Raw genomic sequence first — 26,900 nt, forward strand, 5'->3', positions numbered from 1 at the left:
GCCGCTCGCTGAGGAACATCGGCGGTCATCCTACAGACAGATGGGTGAGGAGTGGAAGGGGGCAATGAAGGGAGGGGGCGGTTGCGAAGATCGGCGAGAGCCGAGGAATCAGCGAGAGTTTCCTCAGTCAGCCATGCCAACCCCAGCAAAATGGTATTAAACCCAGAACCGTTTGATCCTTGTTGGCACTTGGCACCCTGCTTTTGGCATAATGGTAAAATCTAGCATACTCTGCAAACGCCAGTCCCTGGGAGAGGGGAATCGAATTGAAAGGGATATGTTTTCAGGAAATAAAAATAAAATTATGTCAAAATCTTATCTCTACTTCACCAGCGGGCATGTTTCAAACAAAAGGAGTAGTATGCCGATCCAGCGGCAAGCTTTTTTACAACCATGCCACTATCAATCCTCTATATTTTCTTGATAAGAAGCAGCACTTCTTATTATCCCATCCAGACGACGACAGGGAGGGGGGAAGAAAATCGAAATTCTTGCAAAATCTGAAATATCGTTAATGTTATTTTCGTCGGATTTTATGGGTTCACATTTAATTATTTCATAGTTCAAATTGGGGCCCTTGCCCTACCTTGAGCATGGGCCTGCAGCTAACATTCTAAATGCAAAGGTTAGCGAATTTTTCTAACCTTCCTCGGTTTACCATCACTTCTTCCTGCACTGAAAACGCCAGTAGTCACCACTGGTGTGATGTCTTCAAATTTCTTTCAAATTTTGGTATTTTAAATCGAATATCCATTTTCGCTTAAAATTACGTCAATGTTTTCCTACAAGAAGGGAAAATTTTCTTCGTTCGACAAAACTTTTATGAATAATAGCAAAACTGGAAACCAACGTCCCTAAAATTCAAGAAAAATCTGCTTTCCTTTTGGCACAAGAACAAACGAAAAGAGACATTCAAGACTAACGATCAGGTCTATAGAAGAGATAATTAAAATGGATCGTTTTAGCGATAACGACCACAGCACAAATGACGGTTTAATTGCAGAATGTGCAATGCAATTCGGTGTGATTGTGTAATTTAAGGGGAACATGACGCAATCTTGAGGAGCAGGTGGTTCTCACATGCATTTTGTCCGCCTCTTCCTTTGGCAGAGTCCTCTAGCGGTGGCGAAATGAAGCGGAGAGCATCCGAATGGTCATTAAAAGCATGGATCGAAGACGAAGGTTCTGTAAACACTGCAATTAAAACAGCTGTTTCGACCGCACTTGCGTAACACTTCAGTGGCGCAGCCAAAATGGGAAACCATCAAGGTCGCAAAAGAGGTGAGACTTTTCGCAAGGACCGCCAGAGTATGGTAGACAGAGATAATATCATTTTATTCCGGCTAACTATGTCAGTGTATGTTTTCTGTAACATAAGGGGTAATCGAGTATAGACCAATAGTTTAGAGTGGGATCCGAACTATTATGTGCCTCCAACTGGTATCGAACCCAGGACCGTTTGATTACAAGGCAAGGAGGTTACCACTACGCCATCCGGGAAACCAAGCTAACTCTGAGTACAGAGTACAGAAAATATACCCTGTTGCAGATACCCATGCATTGCCAACTTTTCATAATCTCTCTACCCCCATTGATCACCAAAGTGAGTCGTAGCACCACACGGGACTCTACAGGATCTGAAATCTCCCAATGAGCTGCGAAGGGCGCAATGTTCGTATATATATATATACGAACATTGCCGTTCGGCGGGCCAGACAACTTCAAGTCAGCTTGAAGATCTTGCAATTTTAGCGTTCGGCGGGCGAAAGTTGGCGTCACGTCTTGCAGAGTGAAGGAGTCCGGGCATTCAGACGGTTTACAGCCATCTTGCAACCGGAGCAAGTTAAGGAAAAGTTGACTCGTATCGTCTGCACAACATCTTGCAAGATGGCGGCGTCCGTGGAGATATGTGCGATTTGGGATAATGTTATTGTGGGGATGGTTATAGTTATACATAGCGATGTCTGTTATTTGTACTCAATATAAATAAATGATCTTTGAAAATGTTGAAATATTAGTTTGAAGTGAGAGAAGTTCATTATTTTATATTAAGACCACGTTCACTGAATATCTCGTCTGCTTCAAAGAACGAAGAGTGTGACTTCGACACAAGATTTGAATAATGCAATCTACTTTAATTAATGCTAAGTATATATCCATAATGAGACTTAACGTGGTAATATTTTTTCTTTTTAGAACAAATATTTTGATTGAACTCGGAATATTATGAAGAAGAATATGAAAATGAACTCAAAATTGATTTTCATTACTTAAATACAATTAATCGTATGACCAAAGATGATATACCATATTTACCCTCTTTCCTACTACTTTACTAGTTACTTTTTCATTCTTTCCTAAATATATTTTTTCTCCATAATTTTCCTCCTTACAGCTTGTATGCTAGTTGCTGCATTGACTAGTTTCAACCACAGACCGCGTGTGACTTTTTTTTGTCGTCCGGCGATTCAGTTAAGATGATCTTAAGCTGGAAGTTGATAGTCACGTGTTTCCTCTCAGATACATCTTGCAGTTGTCTGGCTCGCCGAATGCGGCCATTATTTGGCCTTCAACATTGTGACTCAAATTACGATTATTATTATTATTATTATTATTATTATTTGCAATAATAGTACACTACTTCAAACTTATAGATTTGCTTCTGCGGAAACAGCATATGAACAATGGCACGACGCTATGTACGATTTAACACATATATTTTTTAAAAAAAATTGTAACTAACTCAGCAATATGTCATTGTAATTTCAGTTTGTTTTTACTTAAATGTAGACTTATGTAAACCTGCATATTGTTTTTTTTTTTACTTCTCGTATTTTCACAATCTATCTACATTCATCTGTCTTTTTTGAAATTAAAATTGTGTAATGTTATGATTGTTATATTATTAATTATGTCCTTAAATTCAGGTTTATGTGAAATCCTTTGAATTCCCTTTAGTCAGTGATTTATCCACACACCCCTAACACCCCCCAACACCCTCCCAAATTTTGACGGACACCCCCCCAAGCAGAAAAGTGGAACACCCCCCTGTAGGGGGGTGTAAGAATGGATTTTTATATCAACAATAGAATAACAATACTTCAACATAAAGGAACCATTTGTAGCTCTACAAGAAGCGTAGTCCAATGGACCTTTCGATCAACTACAACCAAAGTGTCAAAGAAGGAGAGTGGAATGTTCAGCATGGTCATTTCCTGGAAACACCAGCTTCCTTGAGAAGGCTTTGGAAGGAACATTGCCATCTGGAATAGGTCAAACTGACCTCTCGCCCTCCTTCCAGGGAGCACATAGCGCACACAGTGTTGACAGTTCAGCGTTTGAATACCTAAATAAATATTTCTTAAATACGTTACAGATTTGTAAATTGAACCCATGAGTCAATGAAATTTACATTTCGTTGCATTTTCCTTTTGATTCTTTCATGTGAAAAATGTACGATAAAAGTAAGGGAAGATATTCAATGCTACAGGTTTGACTTCTTGTAGTGAATTGTATTTCTATGGTTAGCAACACTATTTTCTTTAACTTGGGCGAGATTGATGATTTTGGAGTGGTAGAGAAGAGAACAGTCAAATGCCTTAGGCCTTAGGTCAGAATCTCAGTGTAGCATCTCAGTTCGTGTTGTCGTTCTACAACCTTAGCGACAATGAAGTTCGACCAGTCACAAATATAGGAGTGCGTTATGAAAGAAGGAGAACACATGCATATGCTGAACATATTTTATTCAGCAGGCTACATGTAACAAAGGAAAACATAAATTTTCGCTGCAACGCAGCAATGCATGGTGTCCACACAAAATAAAACATTTTCGTCCATCTACACGTGACATTGAAGTTCGACCACTGTTAGAGGGGATCCTGTTTACCATGGTGTGACGCCGCCCCGTCGGCGAATAACTGTGGCAATGCGTCGGGGCTTGCTGCGGACGAGTCGTTCAAGGTATTCCACATCGATGCGGTGCCATTCCTCCTGCAGGCAGGCGATAAGAGCAGCCACTGTCGTGGGTCCCCTCTGTTGCACACGTCGCTTAAGAACACGCCACACATTCTCAATGGGCGAGAGGTCGGGACTCGATGGTGGCCATGGCAGAGTTCGCACGTGATGTTGAGTCAACCATTCTCTTGTCAGCCGCGCTGTATGAGGCCTGGCATTGTCGTGTTGAAAAATGAGACGCCGCCTGTGGAACAGGTGCCTTCGCACTGTGGGAAGGTGCCGCTCCAGTATGCGTGTATAGGTGTGTGCATTCACAATGCCCTCACAGACGTGTAGTGGGTCAACCCCAGATGCCGTCATGCATCCCCATACCATCACTGACGCAAGTTTCTGTACCCGACGTGCATAACATTTTGCTTCATTCTGTTCCTCCTTCCGACAAATGACTGTTTTCCGTATTTTCCCGTACACAACATTGAAAATGGATTCGTCCGTCCACAAAACCCTGTTCTACTGCCGAAATGTCCATCCCCGGTACATTCGTGCCCACCGTAGTCGATTGCCGTTGTTCAACATGGAAAGGAAGGGTTTACGTTTCGCCTTGTACACTCGGTAACCGCATCGCTGTAGGTAACGGCGAATGGTTCTGGTTGACACTTCAATGTGAAAGCGTTCTCGAGTCCACAGTCGTAATTCGGCCACAGAAACATGATTGTTGGTCTGGATATAGCGCCTAAATATCCGTAGGTCACGCACGCTCAGCAGGCGTTTTCGACCGGGGGCCTTACCTGGCTCTGTAGTACCCGTATTTTGGTGGTGTTTGATGATGCAGTGGACGGTTGACTTAGGTAAGTTCAGTTGGCGCTCTATTTCCCGTTCACTGAGTCCATCCCGTTGCAACTCCGCCACTCTTCTCCTCACGGTGTTGTCAATAGGTTTGCTCCTGGCCATGGTGATGATGCACTGCGGTTCCTCGGTGCACAGCACTCGCTTATATACGGCGGACTACCTTATCGTGTTCGTGACGTCATGCTTCCGTCGAATGCGCCACTATCTGGAATTTTTCGTATGGGTCTGGTGCCTGGTCGAAGTTCAATGTCACGCGTATTGTTCCCCGTTTTCGTTCTTTACGTGACCTTGGGTGCAACATGCTGGGATCACGATTCTTGCCTGCTCACACGCCTCCTCTTACACACATGCGTCACTTCTGCGGGTCACCCATTCCACCGCCTATGCCTCTGTGCATTTAATCACGTATTCCTTTCTGGTCGAACTTCATTGTCACCAAGGTTGTACTTAGTGTAACAATGTCTGAAACTTTACTGCAAAAGTGGTTGAAGAAGATACGGGATTTAGGAAAAGAGAATGAAATCAGAGAGAAAGAAATCGAAAGGGGTGAGTAGAGAAGCAGTGACACTATATGTAGGTATAATTTCTGCCAACGGATATTCATAAAGTACCAATATAAAATTAACTGACAGTATTCGATATAAAACGGCAAGTATTTCATGAAGAACCGAAGTGATTCATTTACGTCTATAGTTGATGTATGTGACCATTTTTGTGGCTCTAAGAGTTTTTACCTTTGTAAATGAAATTATATATTAGAAAGATAGTTGTAAAAAACATAGGGTGGGGGGTTCGCACGGGTGGTTGCCTGGGAGCTAAGGACTAATGGGGTGTCGAACAAGCAAGACAGATAAAAATTGAAAAGCGTTAACGTCCTGTGAAATTACTGGCACCCTATTAAATTAAAGTTATTGTCAGTTTGCAAAGATATAGATTTAATAAAAATTGTCTTCCTCTTTTTATGTAGTCGGTTCCCTGACATAATAACATATTTAATTTTTTGCAACTTTTAAGAGGAAGCAAAGGCAGTATAAGGAATTAAACATAAAAATAAATTTAATTTACATTAAGTCCCAAATTTATATCTGACCATAGGGGCACCAGTGGGGGCACGACGGTGCTTGCTACTCACTTGTTTGGTTCATTGTGCTCTTTGTGCTGGAAAGTGAAATAAATGCTTTTCAATTTTTAAATAATTGAAAATAAAACATTACCTCAATTTAGAAGTGAAAATTCCTTGCCTTTTCTTTGCAGCTAACATGCCATACTACCAGGGTGGCTACTTTAGGACCATGATAAAATTCAAGTATAATTCCCGGTTTTCAAGGCGAACTTTCCAAAAATTCAAGCAGATGTTTTCTCTATTTCAACTTTACGTATTACCGCCTCTCAACATCCACACACAAATATCTTCATAATATAAAGGGTCTGTGTGATTCCAACATCCAAAAATTATAACTCAATTAAACGGTATACATAATATAATTAAAATATTTAATTTAAAGTGCGGAGTTTCTATTTACAATCAGAGGCGCAGCCACGAATTTTTGTCTGAGCGGGCGGGGAGAAAATGTCAGGATAAACGTACTAATCCTACTACTAATAATAATAGTGTTAATAATAATGTTATTATTATAACATTATTATTATTATTATTATTATTATTATTATTATTATTATTATTATTATTATTATTATTATTGATTTGTTTTATTTTACTTTGCTTCTTGTGCCACGTTTGGCTAATTTTCGAAGGTGGGGATGAGTGATATGATGAAATTGATGAATGGACAGTCACAAACATCCATGTCCAAGCCGGGATTCTAACCCGCCGAGACCAACATTGTTGTTGTTGTTGTTATTATTATTATTATTATTATTAGTAGTAGTAGTAGTAGTAGTAGTAGTATCAAAGACGTTATTATCCTCGTTAATTATGCAAAAAGGGGTAGAAGTTGGTGCTAAAGCATTTGTGTTCGAACAAACGATTTCAATTATTTTTTCAACACATGGCACAGTAGTTCGGATCCCAATTTAAACTGTAGGTCCAGTCCCGTTTAGCCTTTCTGTGCATAAAGTGGACTTAAAACCACAAATCAATCAATCAATTTTACAACATTTTTTTTTCATTTAGATAGTTCGGCACCCAGGGCCGACTCACGCCGCCCCCTGGCTATGGTTATAAACTTGATAAGACTAAGAAAAGGAGGAATTGCGAACGAAGCAAGCAAGAAAATTTTACGAAAATAATTTTTATTTGCATAAAATGTGAATGGGATTTGTATTTAAAAAGTTGTAATTTTTCACGCCTACGGAGAAAAATTGAAGTAGAATTCACGCATAATTCCCGGAGCCATTAATTCTCGCATAATTCCAGGAATTCCCAGAGAGTAGCCACCCTGCATATGTTTATTTGCACATGTTTTTTCGTTTTCTTTTAAGGCAAAGATACACATGACTCCTAATTCCCTAGAGTATCTCGTCCAGTATTTTAAAGATAAACTCTGAACAGCGTCGAGAGTATTTTCCAAAGCTTTGTAAGGATATAGGACTTTAATATGAAATTCCTTGACCGATTTCGTTCAAAAGCAATACCAGGCATCTATCAACTTGCATCCCAACTTCTCACTATATTTTAAAGTCTTCATAACCATGCTCTAAATATATAGTTTCATTACTCTTTTCAGTTTGTGAATCATTGTTTAAATAGAGATTTGAAAACAACAGCAGATTTTGCAACTCACTCGCAACATAAAACTATTAAAATGATATATATGCATATTTTCTAACTGAAACTAGAACAGGAGGGGGCAGGGGGCATGTGCTGAGGTAAAGAGGGTGCCGAACGAGCAAAGCAGGATTGTAAAGAGTAAACATCATGGGATACTGTAAAATGAAAGTATTGTCGCTATGTTTACTTAATAATATGCATTATCAGTTTGCAAAGAAATAGTTCTAAAAATTTTCTTGCTCGCTTCGCTCGCAGTATATTGATTTATTTAAGTGTCATATTATATCTGTATTCAGACATGCAAGCGCGCGCTCACCCATGCAATGCATTCTCACTGATATTCCATCCATGAATTGGGCACCCCCTAAGATGAACTCCGACTTACACCTACGACAAGAACCATACAAATACAGTTAGTGTTCCTAATTTCTTTATAACTAGCTTAAGAATTGCATGAAATGATTTCTGGTAATAATATGTTTAAATTTTGTGTTTTTCAATGTCATCTCTTGTCTCTTGTCTAACGATTGATTAAATCAAGTAGTGAACATTATCGGAAAGCAATACTCGAAACGTTAGACTGAAATGTTAACATCATCACAAAAATCTATTTTCCATCTTTTCCTGCATTGACATATCTTTTCTACTGAAATGTTACGTGAAGGGAAAGGGGGGGGGGGTTAATCTCTGGAAACATCTATGAACAAATTGAATTAGAAACGATCCAAAATATTCACTTAACATCCCCAAACTTACACCCCCCAAAAGTTTCCAACAACCCCCCAAGATAAAAATCCTGGATAAACCCCTGCCTTTAGTTAACTCGTCATTCTTATTTTCCTGTTATCATACATCCCTTAAATTATGCATATGCTCTTAGCTATGTAGCTAATGGCAAGAGTTAAGGGTAGAGTAGCTTGTGGCTTAACCTCATCGGCTAAATATATGCATTATTATTATTATTATTATTATTATGCATCTTTTGTGACTAACGAAGCAGCTTTTTGCCCTACATGCACATTTAAAGTATAATGTTATGACTAGAGCTCGGAAGTTGATGACCTAAAAAATATCCAAAGTGACTTTAAAATTATTAAAAAATAACATGAAAATGGTACAAAATTGACTAAAAATAATTTTCGCTTGATTTTTCATAAATTACAAGAGAGTAGTTGAATAATTCGATAAAACTTGTTGTTTTAGTGGTTTAAATTACTGAAGCAAAGGGATAAAAGCTAATAAGTGCTAATGCAGTTGTCTATAAATCATCGTACTTACTTTGGACTGATGTTAAATTGCGTCTTATGCAAGCTCTAGTTCTTCCAACTTTCGATTACTGTGACGTTGTTTACGGTGTTAATTTAACAAAAAAGAATGCTAAAATTGCACAAAAAGTACAGAATTCTTGTATACGTTTTGCATTTAGCTTCAAAAGAAGGGATCACATACTGCCTTATTTAAATGACGTTAATTGGCTGAATATGACACGACGCAGAAAACTACGTCTGGCCTGCACAATATTCAAAATTCTGTAAACAAAAACACCGACATACTTATACGACAGACTCCAATTTAGACACGACATACACACCTACACGACTCGACACTAAGAAACTTCATCTGGACAGGTTCTCAAAATCCATATTCCTGTCATCCTTCAAAGCTGCTTCTGCATATTGTTGGAATGCGCCGCCACCAGATCCTACCTCGTGTGCGACATACAACAACTTTAAAAGTACAGAAGTACTTCTACATGAGCAGGGATAGAGCCTCAGTACACATGACTAGATTCAGCATGCTTACGTTGAAATCAAAACCAAAAAATGAGCAGATTTGAACCCAAGACGAACATTTTGATGTGTGAATTGTCTTTATCTTTTTAGAGTGTTAATTACTGAATGCATAATTATAATTAATTCATTATAATTCATAATTACTTTGATGTGTGTGAATGAGTAAAATTGTCTTTATCTTTTTAGAGTGTTAATTACTGAATGCATAATCATAATTAATCCATTATAATTCATAATTACTTTGATGTGTGTGAATGAGTAAAATTGTTTTTATCTTTTTAGAGTGTTAATTACTGAAATATTTAGAAGTGAATATGAAATGGAATTCTTATGTTATAGTAGTAATTATATTTTGTTTGTTTTATTGTACTAGATTTTGTGGGTTAAGTGGTAGAGCAGCCACAGGCTGAACTTCGCCCATGAATAAAGAATTTATAATTCTAATTCTTTGTTTTTACTTCAAGGTTACATCGCAGGTTTTTTTTTCTGTATCGTCATTCACCTCCTATCACAGTTGACCTTGCCCGAAACAGTCGTCGGCCAGTATCTGAAAATGGAGTCGTGTTTCGCATACATCAGATTATATTTAACTGAAGTTTTTGGCAATGCATTAAGTAATTCTGGTAAATTTATTTTTCCTCCAGCAAACTTAAAACTGAACTTTGAGGCTCTCTTGCTGGCCTCTATTATTCTGCTTTTCCATTGGCCGTATTTTCTATTAATGGCGAACATGCTAAAGGAACCATGTCAGAATATTTAAATATGTAAGCTATGCTAGCAAATGCATTAAATAAAACAACAGGGCAGAAGAAAAAGAAACCTTTAAAATGAAGAAAATGCAACAGAAACGGTAAAAATTACTGAAAAATAACATAAAAGCCAAAAAAGGCCGAAAAATAAAAATAATAAAAAAATATAATGTTTTCTGGTTATAACTGAAGGGAAACTGCTGATATCACAGGTTTACCATTGTTTTCAAGGCTCAGACAATAATATTTTCTTTCATCAATTTCCGAGCCCCAGACTTATCTATTAGATATGTTGTTGTAATGCAATAAATGTTATTGACTTGGAGTTCTTACAAGATCCCACTACATCACTACCTCATTTGATTGTATTTTTTTTCAAAGCGGTTGTGTCCATATTTTGTTTGTATGAATATGTCCGTTATATCATGTATATCATTAGCATCTTATTTCCCTCAGGTTGCAGGGAAGAGGGAGACCGAACAAGAGGCGGAGGCCCAGGCATGGATAGAGGCCGTCACGGGAGAGAGGTTCCCGGCACGTGAGTATGCAGACAATAGCCTTCATAGATTGTCGTCCGGATCCCCTCCCCCCGTAAAAGAATACCAAGTACTAAAATTAAATAATGGAAATATACTTATTTAACATTTGTTGTTTAGGCGATGGTTATTTCCGCCTAACTTATTGGAAAGCAAGGATTGTATTGGGATCATAACTTTGAATGACAGTACCAGAGAAGATTTATGCACAGTATTACTTATAATAATACATTAATCATGAACTTTACTTTTCGTCAACTGGATCTAACATTCTTTTTTTGTTTTTGAATAAATATTCAATTATTTATGTATTTTACATTATTTTCCTTAATTTTGGCGATCTAAACTTTATGTAAGCTAGATAATGAATACGTGTTGCGTCTTTTTACCTATTCATGTAATAAAAATACAATATAAATTAATATATATATTTAATTAATGTAACATAATTATTTTAATTTAAACCATTATTATTATTATTATTATTATTATTATTATTATTCTAAAAAAGACAATATAGATACAAGGGAAAATAATATTTATAGATGTCTTAATTTCGCCAGAGGTAATTATGTGAATGCTTATAATGAATTATTGCATTTACCATATATGGTTGAAATATCTAATGATGTACAACAATCTGTTATGGAACTGACTAGAAATGTGTATGCAATATTAAAAAACAATATTCCTTCAAAAGTTAAAAGAACAAACAATCAACTGCCTTGGATGACAAGGAAACTAAAAAGAATGATCAATAAAAAGAGAAGGTATCATGATAAATTTAAACTTACAAATAAGTGTGAATATTACAGTACTTATTCCCAATTAAGGAAAGATGTTAAAAAGGAATATTCTAACGTAAAGGAGCATTACTACTCATCCTTAGAAAACAATGTTAATGGTGACAAGAATGCTTTTTGGTTTCACTTTAATAGAAAGAAGAGAGAAAATACTATCGCTGAAATTATTTATGATAATGATGTACTGTTCAATGAATATGATATTGCTAATGCTTTTAGTAAGCTTTTTCACAAATCTTTCTCAAAAAGAAGTCATGTAAATTTTAAAAATATTAATCTTCATTCATACACCAACTTAATTGATGTACCTGTTATCTTGGAAGAGGATGTAAGTGATACAATTAACAAACTAAAAGGCAGGTCTTCAATAGGTCCTGATGGCATACCTAATTTTATTTTGAAAGCAAACAAAGATGTTTTTGTACCATTGTTAACTAAAATTTACAACATGTCACTTACTTCTGGAATATCTCCAGATATCTGAAAAAATGTGTTTATTGTACCTGTAACTAAAAACAAAGATGGAAAAGCCAATGATCTTAATAATTATAGACCAATTACTATATTAAATTCCATAGCAAAGGTTTTTGAACACATAATTGCTGACTATTTGTCTTTTTCTTTTAAACAATATATTGATGGAAATCAGCATGGATTTTTTACAAAAAGGTCTACTATTACAAATTTATTGGTTTTAATAGACTCTCTTAAATCTAACATTAGGAAGCAATCCCAGACCGATATTTTATTTATTGACTTGGCTAAAGCCTTTGATAGTGTCAGTCATCGGCTATTAATTTACAAACTCGACCAAATGGGATTATCACCACGATTTCTGAAATGGTTTTCCAACTTTTTAGTAAATAGAAGTTTCTCTGTTAAGATTGGTGAAACAACTTCTTCTAAAAAAGAAATACTTTGTGGAGTACCTCAAGGGTCGCCACTTGGCCCAATTCTGTTCGCTGCTTTTATCAATGATGTTACATTATGTTTTAAATCTAGCACATGTTTACTATATGCAGATGATATAAAAAAATTTAAGAGTATTTTAACAAATAATGATGTCGCTCAACTTCAGGCTGATCTCGATAGAATGATATATTGGTGCAAGATTAATGAAATGGAAATTAACGTGAAAAAGTGTAAAGTTTTAAGATGTACTAAGAAAGTTCATTATATAGTATCCAACTATTTTATTTATGAAAATAAAATCCAAGTGTGCGACAGTCATAAAGACTTAGGAATAGTAATAGACTCCTCTCTCATATTTGATGAGCACATTTCAGAAATTTGCAAAAGAGCAAAGAGAATGCTTGGTTATATATTTTTCTCATGGAAAGTTTTTAAAAAGGAAGATACCTTAATATTCCTGTATAAAACGATAGTTCGTCCTATTCTTGAATATGCAAATGAACTATGGTTTCTGACTGCAACCAGTCACCTTCAAAAAGTTGAATCAGTTCAAAAACTTTTCATCAGGTTATTATGTACAAAGTTTTAAAAAAATTACTGTGACCAACATTACTCTGAATGGTTATCACAGTTGAATATGTTTTCCTTAGAAGACAGAAGAAATATGAAAAGGATAAATTTTGTAGAGAAGATATTAAATTTCCAAGTTGACAGTGAATACTTTTTGAATAATATAGCTTATAAAATTCCCAGATATTCCCATAGGAATATCTCAATTCTCACATGCCTAAACAAGGCAAGAGGTTTAGTAGCCGATCTTGTTGAAACCTACAATTTGAATTATGTTGATGTATAAGATTGTAGGATCCACTGTTTTATTTTAAAATTATGTATTCAATTTTTTTAATTTTGCATAACATAGTGGTTGTTTAATCGTTATCATCACTTCAATAAATATGATTATTATTATTATTAGAACAATACACAGTTAATTGCACAATATTATATAACAATAAACAATTATTAGTATCAGAGATATAATAGATCTCGTTGAAAACTGTAACTTGAAGTGTAAATATGCTAACTTGTTATGTTATGTTATTCTACAGCTTATGTATTTTATTCGTGTAACTTTGTACTTTTGCATTTGACTTAGTGCTGTATTAGGTTTCATACTGTGCTCAACACTTAAAAAATAAACGATTATTATTATGAGACAGTTGGTTTGGACCCCCCGTATAAGTTCCTGATTGTCATAGCTTACGTATAATAGTGTTAAATTTGAGCATTGGCGTCGCCAAATAATTTCTCTCGGGTGGGCTCAATAGTGGACGAATATTTCGAGGTACCCCTCCCGAAATTTTGAGAAAATCAAATTTTTCAAATGAAAGCAACAGAGAACCGGGAAAAAACCAAAATGGTAAATTCAAACCCCCTTAAAATGACCCTGACCACCATTTTGTCTTTGAACAACTTTTAAAACGAAGATTAGAAATCGTGATTGCGAAATAATTTTTAATGCATCCAGTCCCTCTCTTCCCCTAAAATGCAGCTATGTGATATCCACCTTTACAACTCCAGCCCCCTCCGAAAAAAATATCCTGCGTTCCCAAGTGATCGGTGGAACAGCTGCTAATATTCTCTCTTTTTCTCTTTCCGTCTCTCTCTCTCTTTTTCTTTCTCTTTCCTCCTCTATTTGTTTTCCTCTTTCTTCCTCCTCTGCTTATCTTTTTCTTCATTTCCATATTCCTCCTTTGCTTCCATATCTTCTTCCTTCTTCCCATTTTCTCAACCTTTTCTTTATTTCCCCCTCTTTCTTCCTGTCATTATATCTTATCCTCTCATTCGCCTTTATTTCTTTAACTGAAGATCCATTTATTTATAAATTTATTTCTCAGCTTTCTCTGCTTCTCGTTCGCTCTTTTTCTCACTCTTTCTCTGCCTGCAAATCTCCCATGGAGACTTTTCCTAGAGCTTTCTCCCGCCCACCCGACGGCGATGCTTCTGGAATGTATAAGGAACTTTATACGTTTTCTTTCTCACCTTGCTATATTTTTAAGTGTTTACGTACCTAATAGAAGTCAACAGCATTGAGGTTGGAGGTATATTTATTAAAAAACTGCATTCCATTTTTATTTACGAATACAAACTTGACTATAAAGGGCTAGAACCGGTGTCATTGTTTCTAAAACTATGTTTGGGGGTAGAAACAGACAGTTAAAAATATTGATTATATGTAATTAAAATCACCTGCTTCACAGAAACAACAAAGTGTCATCAAGCAGTCAATTCCGTAGTCATTGGCTAATACTTTACTCTAGATGTCAATTCCAACATGTATTTCTTAAAGGAAGAGTGTAATATTGAAATTTCATGTCGCCTATTTATTACCAAAATCGATTGATTGATTTGCTTCATTTTGCTTTGCTTCTTGTGCCACTTTTGGCTAATTTGCGAAGATGGGGATGAGCGATGATATGATGAAATTGATGAATGGACGCTCACAAAACATCCATGCCCCTGACGTCCTAGCTAGGGTTACCAGACGTCCGGATTTTCCCGGACATGTCCTACATTTTAGCCTTATGTCCGGCGTCCGGGAGGAATTTGAAAAATATCATAAATGTCCTACATTTTGAGTCACATAATATTAATTAGGAAAATACGTAACAGAAAAAAGTCATGCAAATTACAATTCTATGGACTGCGCTTCCAAACTCCATAGTGAAATTTATTTTGATTCAGTCATTGCACAAAAATAATAAAGTTTGTCCTGCTATTAAACAAACGGGAAAACGGAAGCAATTAATGAACAAAGTCTTTGGACCTTACCTTACCTTACCACATGGCGCTACAGCTCCTCATGGGCTTTGGCCTCCTCAACTATGTGCCTCCATCTATTCCTGTCCTCTGCAATCTCCCACCATCTTTTCACCTTCATGTGACGCAAATCTTCCAGGACACCATCTAGCCATCTTGTCATTGGTCTTCCTCTTCTTCTTGTTGAATAGATTTTTTCTTGCATCACTTTCCTTTGCATTCTATCGTTTCCCATTCTCTGTACGTGACCCAGCCACCGCATTCTTTGTGATTTAATAAATCTCACAATATCCTCTTTCCCTAGTATATGGTTAATTTCTTCATTAGTTCTTATTCTGCAGAAATTATTTTCATTAACCGGTCCATATATTTTGCGTATCACCCTTCTCTCAAATCTGCGGAATGCTTCCTCTTCTATCTTATTCATTACCCATGTCTCTGAACCATATGTTATTATAGGTCTTATTAACGTTTTGTATATGGTAATTTTGAGGTTCCTGTTTATTAGTTTGCTCTTTAATAATTGCATGTTTGCATAATATGCTCTATTCCCCATGTATATCCTTTCTTTTATCATGCTATCTTTTTTATTTTGTTCATTTATGGTCAGCCCTAAGTATTGGAATGACCTGACTCTTTCAAATTCCTTCCCATTTATTTCTATTCTTTCCTCTCTATATTTGTCAGGTTTTTAGGTAACAATCATGTACTTTGTTTTATTGACATTTTTTTCTAGTCCTAACCTGTTTGCAGTTTCTTCTAATCTCTGGTATGTCTTCTTTAAATCGTTTCCTGTTCGTGCTATTATTGCAATGTCATCTGCATATGCGCATATTTGAGTGCTCTTTGTAAAAATTGATCCTCTCTTATCTACCTTTTGAACGGCCACGTGTAATGCTAGTATGAAGAGTGTGGTTGACAGTCCATCTCCTTGTTTGACTCCTCTGTAATATGGAAATTCTCTACTTGTTTCATTTCCTATTTTCACTTTTGCTCTGGTCTGTTTCATTGTCATTTCTATTAAATTTATTAACTTGATGGGGATTTTTAATTCTTGCATAGCTCTACTCAGTTCGGGTCTCCTTATACTATCAAATGCTCTTTTGTAGTCAATGAATAGAATTAGGAGGTCTATTGCATATTCATAGTGTTTTTCAATTATCTGTTGTATAACGAATAATTGATCTGTTGTACCCCTGCCTGGTCTAAATCCACATTGATATTCTCCTACTATAGCTTCAGTGTATTTCTTCAGTCTTTCATTAATAATACTGGTAAGGACTTTGTACACCACATTTAGCAGCATTATTGGTCTATAGTTACTACATTCCGTTCGATCCCCTTTTTTGTGTATTGGGCATATTATTCCAACTTTCCATCCTTCCGGCATTTGTTCTTCTTTCCAGATCCGTTCCAGGAGTTTATGGATTTCAATTTTCATTGTCAGTCCTGCCATCTTTAGCATTTCTATTATTATACCATCTTCTCCTGGTGCTTTGTTATTTTTCGCTTTTCTAATTGCTATTTCTATCTCCTCCATTGTTGGTGGGTCTTCAATGTTTCCCTCATTGTATCCATCTATTCCTGTTGTTCCCACTAGTTCCTCTTCTTTTCCTAGTTGTTCCTGATAATATTCTGCCCATCTCTCTAATTTTCTATACTGATCTCCTATCACTGCTCCGTTTTTATCCTTATAGCCAATTTCCTTTGGTTGGTATCCTTTATTTACTTTTTTGATTGCGGTATATACTTTTCTTGTTTCATTTTGTCTACTCAAGTCATCTATCTCCATCAGCTGTTTCCTCATTATCTCCTTCTTTTTCTGTTTGCATGTTTTATTAGCTATATTCCTTTTTTCTCGATACCTTTCGACATTTCCTCTCGTTTTTCTTTGTATCATTTTTTGTCTAGCTTCGTTCTTTTCCTTTATTACTTTCTCACAATCCTCATCGAACCACATTTTTTCCCCTACTTGTTTATCTTCTCCTATTATTTCTTCTGCTACTTCTTTTAGAGTTCCTTGTATTTTCTCCCAGTGTTTTTCGGTTGAGCTCCTCTCCTCTGCTGTCCAACTTTGTGTTTTTTGAGCTATTGCATCTTGGCATCTTTGTCTGATTTCTTCTTTTTTCCCTTTCTGTATATTCCATTTTATTATTTTTAATTTTTCTGTCTGTTGTGTTGTTCTTATTCTCTCTCGAACTTTTACTTTCAAAAGAAAGTGGTCAGAGTCACAGTTAGGTCCTCTGCAACTTCTAATATTTGTGATTGAGGAGCAATATCTGTGACCTACCAAAACATGGTCGATTTGGTTTGTTGTTGTTCCATCTGGGGATCTCCAGGTCCCCAAATGTATATCTTTATGTGGGAAACACGTGCTTTTTATTATCATTTTGTTTCTAATTGCAAACTGATAGAGTAGATTGCCATTATTATTGCTTTCTCTATGTAAGGTATAGACTCCACTTATTCCTTTTCTCCTATCCTCCTTGCCAATTTGTGCATTAAAATCTCCCATGATAATAATTGAATCATATCTAGGTGTTTCTTCTAATGTTTCCTCCAGCTTATCATAAAATTCTTCTTTCTCTTGATCACCTTTGTCTTCTGTAGGTGCATACACTGTTATAATTGTTATGTTTCTGAATGATCCTTTAACTCTGAGCTTGCTTATTCTATCACATACTGGCACAAACTGCAGTATACTTTTTCTTGCTTCCTTAGTTATTATGAAGCCTGTACCTCTCTGCCCTGTCCTTTGTTCTGTTCCACTATAAAACATTGTGAAGTCTTTTTTGTCTATTCTGCCCGTTCCAACCCATCTAATTTCCTGTACTGCTGCTATCTGTATACCATTTTTTTTTCTATTTCTTGTGCTACCTCCTGCATCTTTCCTGGAGCTAGCATTGTCTTTATATTCCACGTGGCCATATTCATGTCCGTTATCCGTTTAGCTGGTCCGTCATCATGTTTATCCACTTTCCGAGGCACAAGTTGTGGTTTCTGAACGATTGATTTTTTCCGGATAAGGTTGTCAGCCTCACGCCAACCCCCAACCTGGAGGACCAGGTAATTTTATGTTAGGGTTTTCTTCCCTTAGCCTTTATAGATCCCTCTATGACTACAAGGCAGCAGTATTTGGGACTAGGAAGGAATATTAGGATAGGATATGGTAAAGATGGGACGTTGTAGAACACCTTAGTCTGGCTTCTCTTCTGAGACCTGTCCAGCATGGGTGACCCTGCCGGTAGATTCTACCACTGGCATAGCTCTCAGCTTCAGCAAAGCACACAAACCCCTCCGCCCGCACGGTCAGTGCTACTTTAAGGTGGTGTTCCCTGGAGGGGAAGTCTTGGGACCACTTTCTGATAACGTCACTGTTCAATGCCTGAGCAGAATTTCTTGCCTTAGGGTTTATACTGATGGAACAAGGTGTTGAACATTCTTATTCAATATAATTTGATTGTAAAGCAGGAGTATAGAGAACAAAGTTCTTCAGGGTGTGTGCCAGTCAAGAAAGTCATGGAAGTCAAGAAAAAGTAAAGAAATCAACAAGTAGGTCAAGAAGTCAATAAAAAGGCAATAAATTATTCTTGTGGTCAAAAATTCTTGCTATTGATTGGTTGATTTAGTTTATTTTACTTCACTTTTTTCTGCCCCATAGGCTAATCGCGAAGATGAGGATGAATGATGCTAAAATAAGATGGATGAATGGATAGTCATAAACATATAGTGCCACGTCCCTCGCGTAAGCATCTGCCAGCTTAGCACAGGGTAGAAACAATGAGATACTTCTGGGTACAGATCAGGGTTACTAACGCTACAAATATATTGAAAGAAACAACAGATTTAACCCACTACTGAGGGTACAATTCGTCCTATATTCTTGATTAATCATGTACAAATATTACATATCTTTTGAAGTCTTTTCATACAGTAATTTTCTCTTTTATTTTTTTATTAATTTTAACCAATCTTCTTCGAGCTTCTTCTTCTTATAATCAATATGGCATCTTCTTCTTATAATTAATATAGCATCTTCTTCTTGTAGCCTCTTCTTCTTCTAATCAATATGTCATCTTCTTCTGATCAATATGGCATCTACTTCTTATAATCAGTATGGCATCTTCTTCTTCTGATTAATGAATTTTCTTCTTCTTGCAATTAATAATTAAATTGCCTTCTTCTTAATAATGCTGCTTCTTCTTATAAGGCTTCTTCTTCTTATAATTAATAAATGATTCTTCCTTTTATAATTCCTAAGGCTGCTTCTTCTTGCAATTAATACATATTGTGTACTTTTTCTTCTTTCTTTTCTTTATCGATCTTTTCAAATTGACGGAAATATTAATAAAATCGATCTCCCAGACAAACAAAGAAGAAAGGGGTTAGTTAAAGATCGCCGCCTGGCCGGCGCTAACCTTAACTTGGAGCTACAATGTATGCGCTTCCAAAAGTGCTTGGGTGCTGCCGTGAGATGGCGCTACACCTGGGAAAAAACAACCCAAAAGCCACACGAAACTCTAAGTTCGTGGGAACTGTAAAAGACCCAAAATCGAAATTGCAATTCGACTTCTTTACTTTTGTATATTAATCGCTTATGTCATTATTGAATGATCATTCCCCTTTTCTCCTTATTTATATCCTGTTATTACTTTAAACTTATATATTTATTTCCTTATAATTAGTATTAATATATACAATCGTTATTTCATCACATCTGCTCTTTCCGTTGTCTCTATTTACAATCGTATAAGTTCTCCTGGGTGGTGCCATCTCTTACCCACTTTCCAAACTTATTTATGCAGCATCTTTTATAACCGTTGTTCCTCTTGCATGCTGCCATCTATGGTCCTTTATTTCAAAGAAAAGCAACGCAGTTTGTGTACGTGACAATAGGGACAACCGACACAAACCCCACATAAGATTATACTGGCTGTGAGTCCAAACACCAAAGCCTTGCTTGTCTGCCAAACACAGTTCAGGATGCATTAATATGAAATAGCAGATGTAGTTCTCTTCTTAAATTCAGCTTCAGATTTCATCTTAACTGGCTCTTTGGAAGGGATTTTCATTAAATAAATACTTATTTTCTTAATTACTAATTTCCAACTTTACCTAAGTAGGATCTAGAAACGTCCAGAAAAAGACAAGATTTCTGGATGTATTATTTTGATAGATACCCTGTTATTGAACTAAAAACTACCCAAGATTAAACCATTTTAAATTACAGTAATTGCTGAATATTTGTTTGCCATTACAGGTCATAATTCAAATGTTGAGAGAGTACTTTCATTACCATCAGCACAACAGACTCACGAGAGAAATTATTTTTTCATAAAGTCTGTAAAATGTTTGGTATTGGTTCCTACAATTTCAACGAGTTTGACTGTCCACTCTAACATCAATGTATAGTTAGACTAAACCTGAAATTTTGATAAAAATTGTCTCCTCTGAGAAGTACCACTTAAATCATGTAGTAAGAGGTGCATTGATTAGTATGATTGCAAGTTTTGAAATTTTGCATTTAAACATTCGTTGGGAAATATTTTTTTAAAAACTGAAAAGTGTTATTTTTCAACTACTTCCTAACGTGTTCTATAGAAATATGTATTACTTATTGAGAATGTGTTGCGTCCTACATTTTGACTTAATGTCCTACATTTTGGGACAGCATGTCCTACATTTCCCTTACAACGATCTGGTAACCCTAGTCCTAGCGAGATGTGCTAACAACTCCGCCACCAAAATCGAGTTTTGATAACTTGGGAAAATGCTAAACAAAAAATACTGACGTTCTCTAAAATTAAAAAGATGATATATAAATCGTCACATTTTTCTTTTTAGTTTTTTAAAATTTTCCTTAAAAGGTGAATGAAGTACACATTTTCTTACTTCAGCGTCAGTAAATGTTCAGGGGTAAGGTGGTGTTCTGCATTTTATTGCGAGAACTATCAATCCCTCTGCGTGCAAGAATTTCCAAACTCCTTCGCAAGAGGGCAGAAGCTACTACGATGATTGGTCTGCCATCTATGAGGTGAGAGCTTACAATCAGTAAGCTCTCGCAGTGATCAAATTATTCATGCTGATTTCTTAGGTTACATTGCTGTTATGTGACTTTTGTTACAGATCTACCTTACGAGGAAGCCTTACGGGATGGTATCCTATTGTGTAAATTGATGAACCGTCTTCAGCCAGGTATAATCCAGAAGATCAACGTATCAGGAGGAGACTACAAGATGATGGATAACATCAGCCAGTAAGAATATAAATTCACATAAGTTTATTTTTATTTAATAACTTGCATGTTAGCCGCAAAGTCAAGAAGAAAATCTGGACAAGGTTGACTCAATGTTAATGTGTTTTTTCTTGTCAAAATTAACATGTACATTTTATTGCGCTGTAGAAAATGATGATGATGATTAAGATGATGATTTTGGCTCGTCTGTACGTACAGTCGCTACAAAATTACCGTTCTTACTAACTAACTAACTCTCTAGCCTTCCTAAACCCGAAGGTTTAAGGCTTCTGCAACACAGGCCTTCCATCTGTCCCTATCCTGAGCAAGATATATCCACCCTTTTCCATCCCTACCGATTTCCTTTTCCCGTTCTTGCGGGATTATTAAAACACGCCCTGAAATTTATTTTCCTTGTTTGGCACACAAGTAATAATAGTAAAATTCTTTAGTTGGCCAATACACAATGCAAGGTTGTTTTCATGATAAAGTGTAATTTGCAATAAGTTTAGCGTGTTTCTCAGTAAGTCCCTAACAATATCAATTTTGTCCTGACTGCACTTTATTATTTATTGTCCAAACTTAAGGCTATTATTATCGTCTTGTTTTGTGTTTGTATGTGTTTACTCTTCACTCGCACACGTTCACCATGTGCTCTCTTCGCTTTTTAGGTTCCAGAAGGCTTGCTCGAAGTACGGAGTTCCAGACGTGGATCTGTTCCAGTCGGTCGACCTCTGGGACAAGAAGGACATCGCAAGAGTCACAATGACGATATTTGCTGTAGGGAGAACTGTGAGTATCTTTTAAAACTATTATTTTAATAAGTTAGTTCAATCAAAAAGTCAGATTTTTTTCATTTCAAGCTTAGAGTGTGTTTAATTTTTAGAGACGAGGAAAAAATATTAAGATTCGAACCTAGGACAGTACGAGTAATGTGTAATGTTGTAAATATAAACGTGTCACGGATATCTCTTCTATGTACACTTTTATTTACACCGCTGCCTTTTTCCGTATATACATCTTTCCGTTACAATCCATTAACAACTGCTCCATGTTGTCTTTTGCCCCAAACTCTACGACCGCACTATTTAGCATAGCGCTAAACCGCTCTCGCAGTTTATTACGCAAGTCTCTACGCCGTCCTCTCATTCAGTAATGTGCATCTTATCTAAGCTACGACCGCACTATTTAGAATAGCGCTAACCCACCCCAGCAGTTTATTACTCAGTGGGACCTATAGACACGGCGCTCATTCTCTGTGCATCCATCTGGCTCAGTAAGAAACTGTCTCAATTCAACGAGCCTTGTATCGGAGTATCTGAGAGAGTCGGCAACTGTCTGAGTGTCTGAGACCGTGTAACTTATAAAACCTTTTCGAGCAGGCCTCATCTCCAGGAAGGTATCAACTCGGGGCAAGCCCCGGCACCTAACGACCTGTTGGGTGAGAGGAGTGAAGGCAAGAACTTATAAAACCTTTTCCTGCTCCCCCAAAAATAGGCAACAGTTAGGCTGGAGAGTTCGATGAACTAACCGATCTCTAACTACGGACTGGTACAGACTCTGAGGCCGTGTAAGTCCGAAGTCCGAAGTTGACGTGACGTGCAATGTTTGGAGTATCGGGCCAAGCCCCTAACTCCTGATTTGGATTTTTAACTTGAGAGTGATGGAATTTGTCATCATGCATTTCGTCCAAGTGCTCTTCTGCTGACGGAGCCTGCAGTATAGTTTCGGACTGGGGACTGTAGACTGTTTGTTTGGATGGTGAGGTATATTATTATGGTCTAGGCATGGCGTATGTGTATCTTCTGACTGGTTGGGAGGCTATGTTGCGTACTGCCGGGTTCACATGATTGGGAATCGCAGCCCAGAATCCTTGACATTTGTAGTTGATTACTTGTGGTAATAGTGTGAGTTCTAGGTCTTCGTGCAGCTGGGTTATCCTGGTGCTCCGTTCATGTCCGGAGATCATTCTGCAGGTTCTATTTTGGATCACTTGTAAGCGGTGGATATAGCTACGTGCTGCGTGTGCCCATGCTGGAGCCGCGTAGGTCAATATTGGTCTTATGAGAGTTTTGTATAGCCGGATTCTGGTCTCTAAGCTTAGGGCACTATGTTTATGTGGCATTAAACTTGGGATTCTGATGGGACATATTTACATTGAAGAAGTATAATACGAGGGTCACTATTTATATTTTGAGCCTTGGCAACACTGATTGAAGTTAGGCGCGATTTGACGTTTGCACGGAATCGTCTGGCATTATTGACCATAACGTACTTCAAATGTTTTGTCAATAGCTTCATTTGTGTTGTTTATGTTGCCTTGGAGATTGCGCGACAACAATAAAATGGAATTAACTCGTGAACATTTTCGTGCGATGATTTTTTACGATCTTCGACGTGGATTACCAAGACAAGAGTGCATCGATCAACTTACTTCCACATTTGGCGATGAAGCTCCATCCTTTGCCACTGTGAAACGCTGGTATAACGAATTTAACTGTGGCCGCCATTCGCTCACCGACGAGATTCGCGAAGGTCGTCCAAAATCAGTTGTTGTTCAAGAAAACATTGATGCTGTGCAAAACCTAATACTGCAAGATCGTCATGTGACATACTGTGAGATTGAGGCAACCATAGGCATTAGTTCCACCAGCATATATAAAATATTGCATGATCATTTAGCTGTGAGAAAGGTATGTTCTCGTTGGATCCCACACAATTTGACAAAAACTCAAAAAGATGCTCGCGTCAATTGGTGCAAACAAATGCTCAATAAATACAATCGTGGTGCTTCAAAAGACGTATATGAGATTGTAACAGGTGACGAATCATGGATATATTCATATGAGCCGGAACGTAAACAGCAGTCGACTGTATGGGTGTTTCAAGATGAACCCAATCCAACAAAAGTTGTTCGCGCTCGAAGCACATCGAAACAAATGGTCGCCTGTTTTTTCGGGAAAACTGGTCATGTGGCAACTGTTCCTTTAGAGGAACGTAGAACGGTCAACTATGAATGGTACACAACAATTTGTTTGCCAGAGGTCTTCGGTCAAATATGGAAAACAAACAAACGCCGTCGGATCATTCTTCATCAAGACAATGCCAGCTGTCACACATCTCGTCTAACAACCGACTTTATGAACAGTCAAAAAATCGAATTGATCCGCCGTACAGTCCTGATTTGGCACCCAATGACTTCTCCTTGTTCCCGAATGTCAAGAATAAATTGCGTGGACAACGATTTTCGTCGGCGGAAGACGCCGTTGATGCGTTCGAAAACCATATTATGGAGGCGTCTCAAGAAGATTGGAAAAACTGCTTTGACAAATGATTCGAACGAATGCAAAAGTGTATTGACCATAAAGGAGAATACTTCGAAAAACAATAAAGCAGTTTTCAATGCCAAATTCCTGTTTTTTCATTGTTAGGCTCAAAATATAAATAGTGACCCTCGTATACATTATTAAAACACAGTAATTACACAAAATACTGGTGATATTATTATCCCTTACAAGCCATGGCAGTTTATCGGTATAGCGTTTTGAGTGATTCTGTCAGGTCGTCCAATGCTGAATTTTCTACAGGTCTCGAAAAGAACCAAACAACACATCTTCTCACGTGATCGATTAAAGAAACCACTGGGGTATTTCGAATTTGTAATAAACCTTATTTTTTATAGATGTTCATGAAACATGACTCTGCTATCGTCTCATTATCAGGGAAAGGTACGTCATAACTTGGATTACTAATGCGATTAGCAGAAACTGGCGGGAATAATTGGGTGGGAGTAACAACACTTCTTCTGGGCGTGAGGCCAAGGTGCACACCCATAGACCCAGACCACCAGGCCGCCACTAAGGAGGTGGCCTGTTTTCTACTGACTGACCTTTATATGAAGACTAAAAGTAATGCTGAGAACACTAAATCGTATCTCTTCATCTCCACATGAATTCTTAAATATCAATCAGTTGCAATCAACAAATTGATTTGCAGAATCTTCTTTCAGGTTATTTCTCTAATTGACTATCATCTCCACAGGCTTACAAACATCCCGAATTTCGTGGCCCATGGCTTGGTCCAAGGCCATCCGAGGAGCACAGGAGAGAGTGGACAGAAGAGCAACTGAGGGCAGGGGAGACCGTCATTGGTCTCCAAGCAGGCACCAACAAGGGAGCCAGCCAATCAGGACAGAACTTCGGAGCCTCGAGGAAGATTCTTCTTGGAAAATAAGTCCTTGGCTCTTGCTGCAGTTTTAACTGAAGATGGAACAATATGTGCTCTCAAATTACACTATCCTGTGTAACTACAAAAGAAAAACTTTATCAATTTCGTCCATGTTTCGTCTACAATAACATGTCTCTAGAAATGTATAGAATAAATTGGGATATTTTATTATAATGCATAATTTATATACAATGTGTAAAAACACAATAATTAAACATTTGAACAAGGCTGGGGGATCTGCCGTTGAATTTTAGACCAATTGAAATATTGTAAACAGTGAAAAAATACATTAGAATGTACAATATTTGTAAACAATCTACACATGTGTGTGTGTGTATTTACATAATTGTGTTATCAATTTATTATTTATTAACAGAATGAGATATTTACGATTTGTTTTAGGACTGTCCATAATGTATAAAACACGCATATAAATTTGATTCTTAGCTACTTCAACAATGATTACTTCAAATATATTCCTTCGTCTCCAGTTAAGACTGTCTACAGTTAACATCAAAGTGGATACTTTCAAAAGCGAACGACAATAAACAACGCGCCGAATTTATTTTTAGTGCAAGGATCCTGCAGGAATATTCAATGAAATGTAGTAGGAATATATTTTATTGCAGAAAATTACACTAGAAAGCTACAATTACAATATGCTTGTATTAACTTAACCATTCAGAAATGTTCCTTCAGACCTTGCACTTAAATTTACGATTTGAGACTAGTCTAGTCAATGTCGAAATACATTTCTAACAAAGTAGAGCTGAACTGTAACATGATAGGTACAAAGATGATATTAAGTGTAGATAAGTGTCCAATTGCTGCATTTTTTAACTTTGTTCTAAAGCTTTGTACAAATTATATGACCGGATATTAATCATTCCACAAGGTCTTTAAATTCTATATTATTACACATGATTGTTGTGAGAGAGAACCTCTAGTCAAATAGTTATTAATTTGTTAAACAGGAAATAACGCTGCGCTCCGCATTTCTGAACTTAGCATGTGTGTTTTAGACTTTCAACAGTTTCAGATACAAATATTTTCGTATGCAATAAATTATAATTTGTACATTTACGTGTCTTGTTATTTGACCTTGTATGTTCACACAAGAGCATTTTCAGGTGTAATCAAATACAGAATGATACAATATCCTTATAGCCCAGACAACGAAGGCAAAAAATGGAGGGTTGTCGGAAATAATTAGGGGAAACCTGAATCTTGGTGTCATCATAAGAGATGTATTTTCCCAAAATTCCGCTTCTCTACGTCCCCCTGAACATTT

The 26,900-nt window shown here is 36.9% G+C and overlaps 1 protein-coding gene across 1 annotated transcript in view; it reads left to right on the top strand.

The window, feature by feature from the left end:
- The window catches only part of LOC145988849 (muscle-specific protein 20-like), a 76,889-nt gene extending 50,197 nt beyond the window's left edge, over nt 1-26,692 (top strand). The window contains exons 2-5 of the mRNA XM_083124085.1: nt 10,533-10,614; nt 21,274-21,403; nt 22,054-22,174; nt 25,424-26,692. Coding sequence (XP_082980211.1) covers nt 10,533-10,614; nt 21,274-21,403; nt 22,054-22,174; nt 25,424-25,615 — 525 coding nt within the window. The 3' untranslated portion in view covers nt 25,616-26,692. The remainder of the gene's footprint in view (nt 1-10,532; nt 10,615-21,273; nt 21,404-22,053; nt 22,175-25,423) is intronic.
- Nucleotides 26,693-26,900: the final 208 nt, after the last annotated feature.

Source organism: Lepisma saccharinum, chromosome 6, assembly GCF_977018435.1.
Source record: "Lepisma saccharinum chromosome 6, izLepSacc3.1, whole genome shotgun sequence".
In the NCBI taxonomy this organism is placed as follows: domain Eukaryota; kingdom Metazoa; phylum Arthropoda; class Insecta; order Zygentoma; family Lepismatidae; genus Lepisma; species Lepisma saccharinum.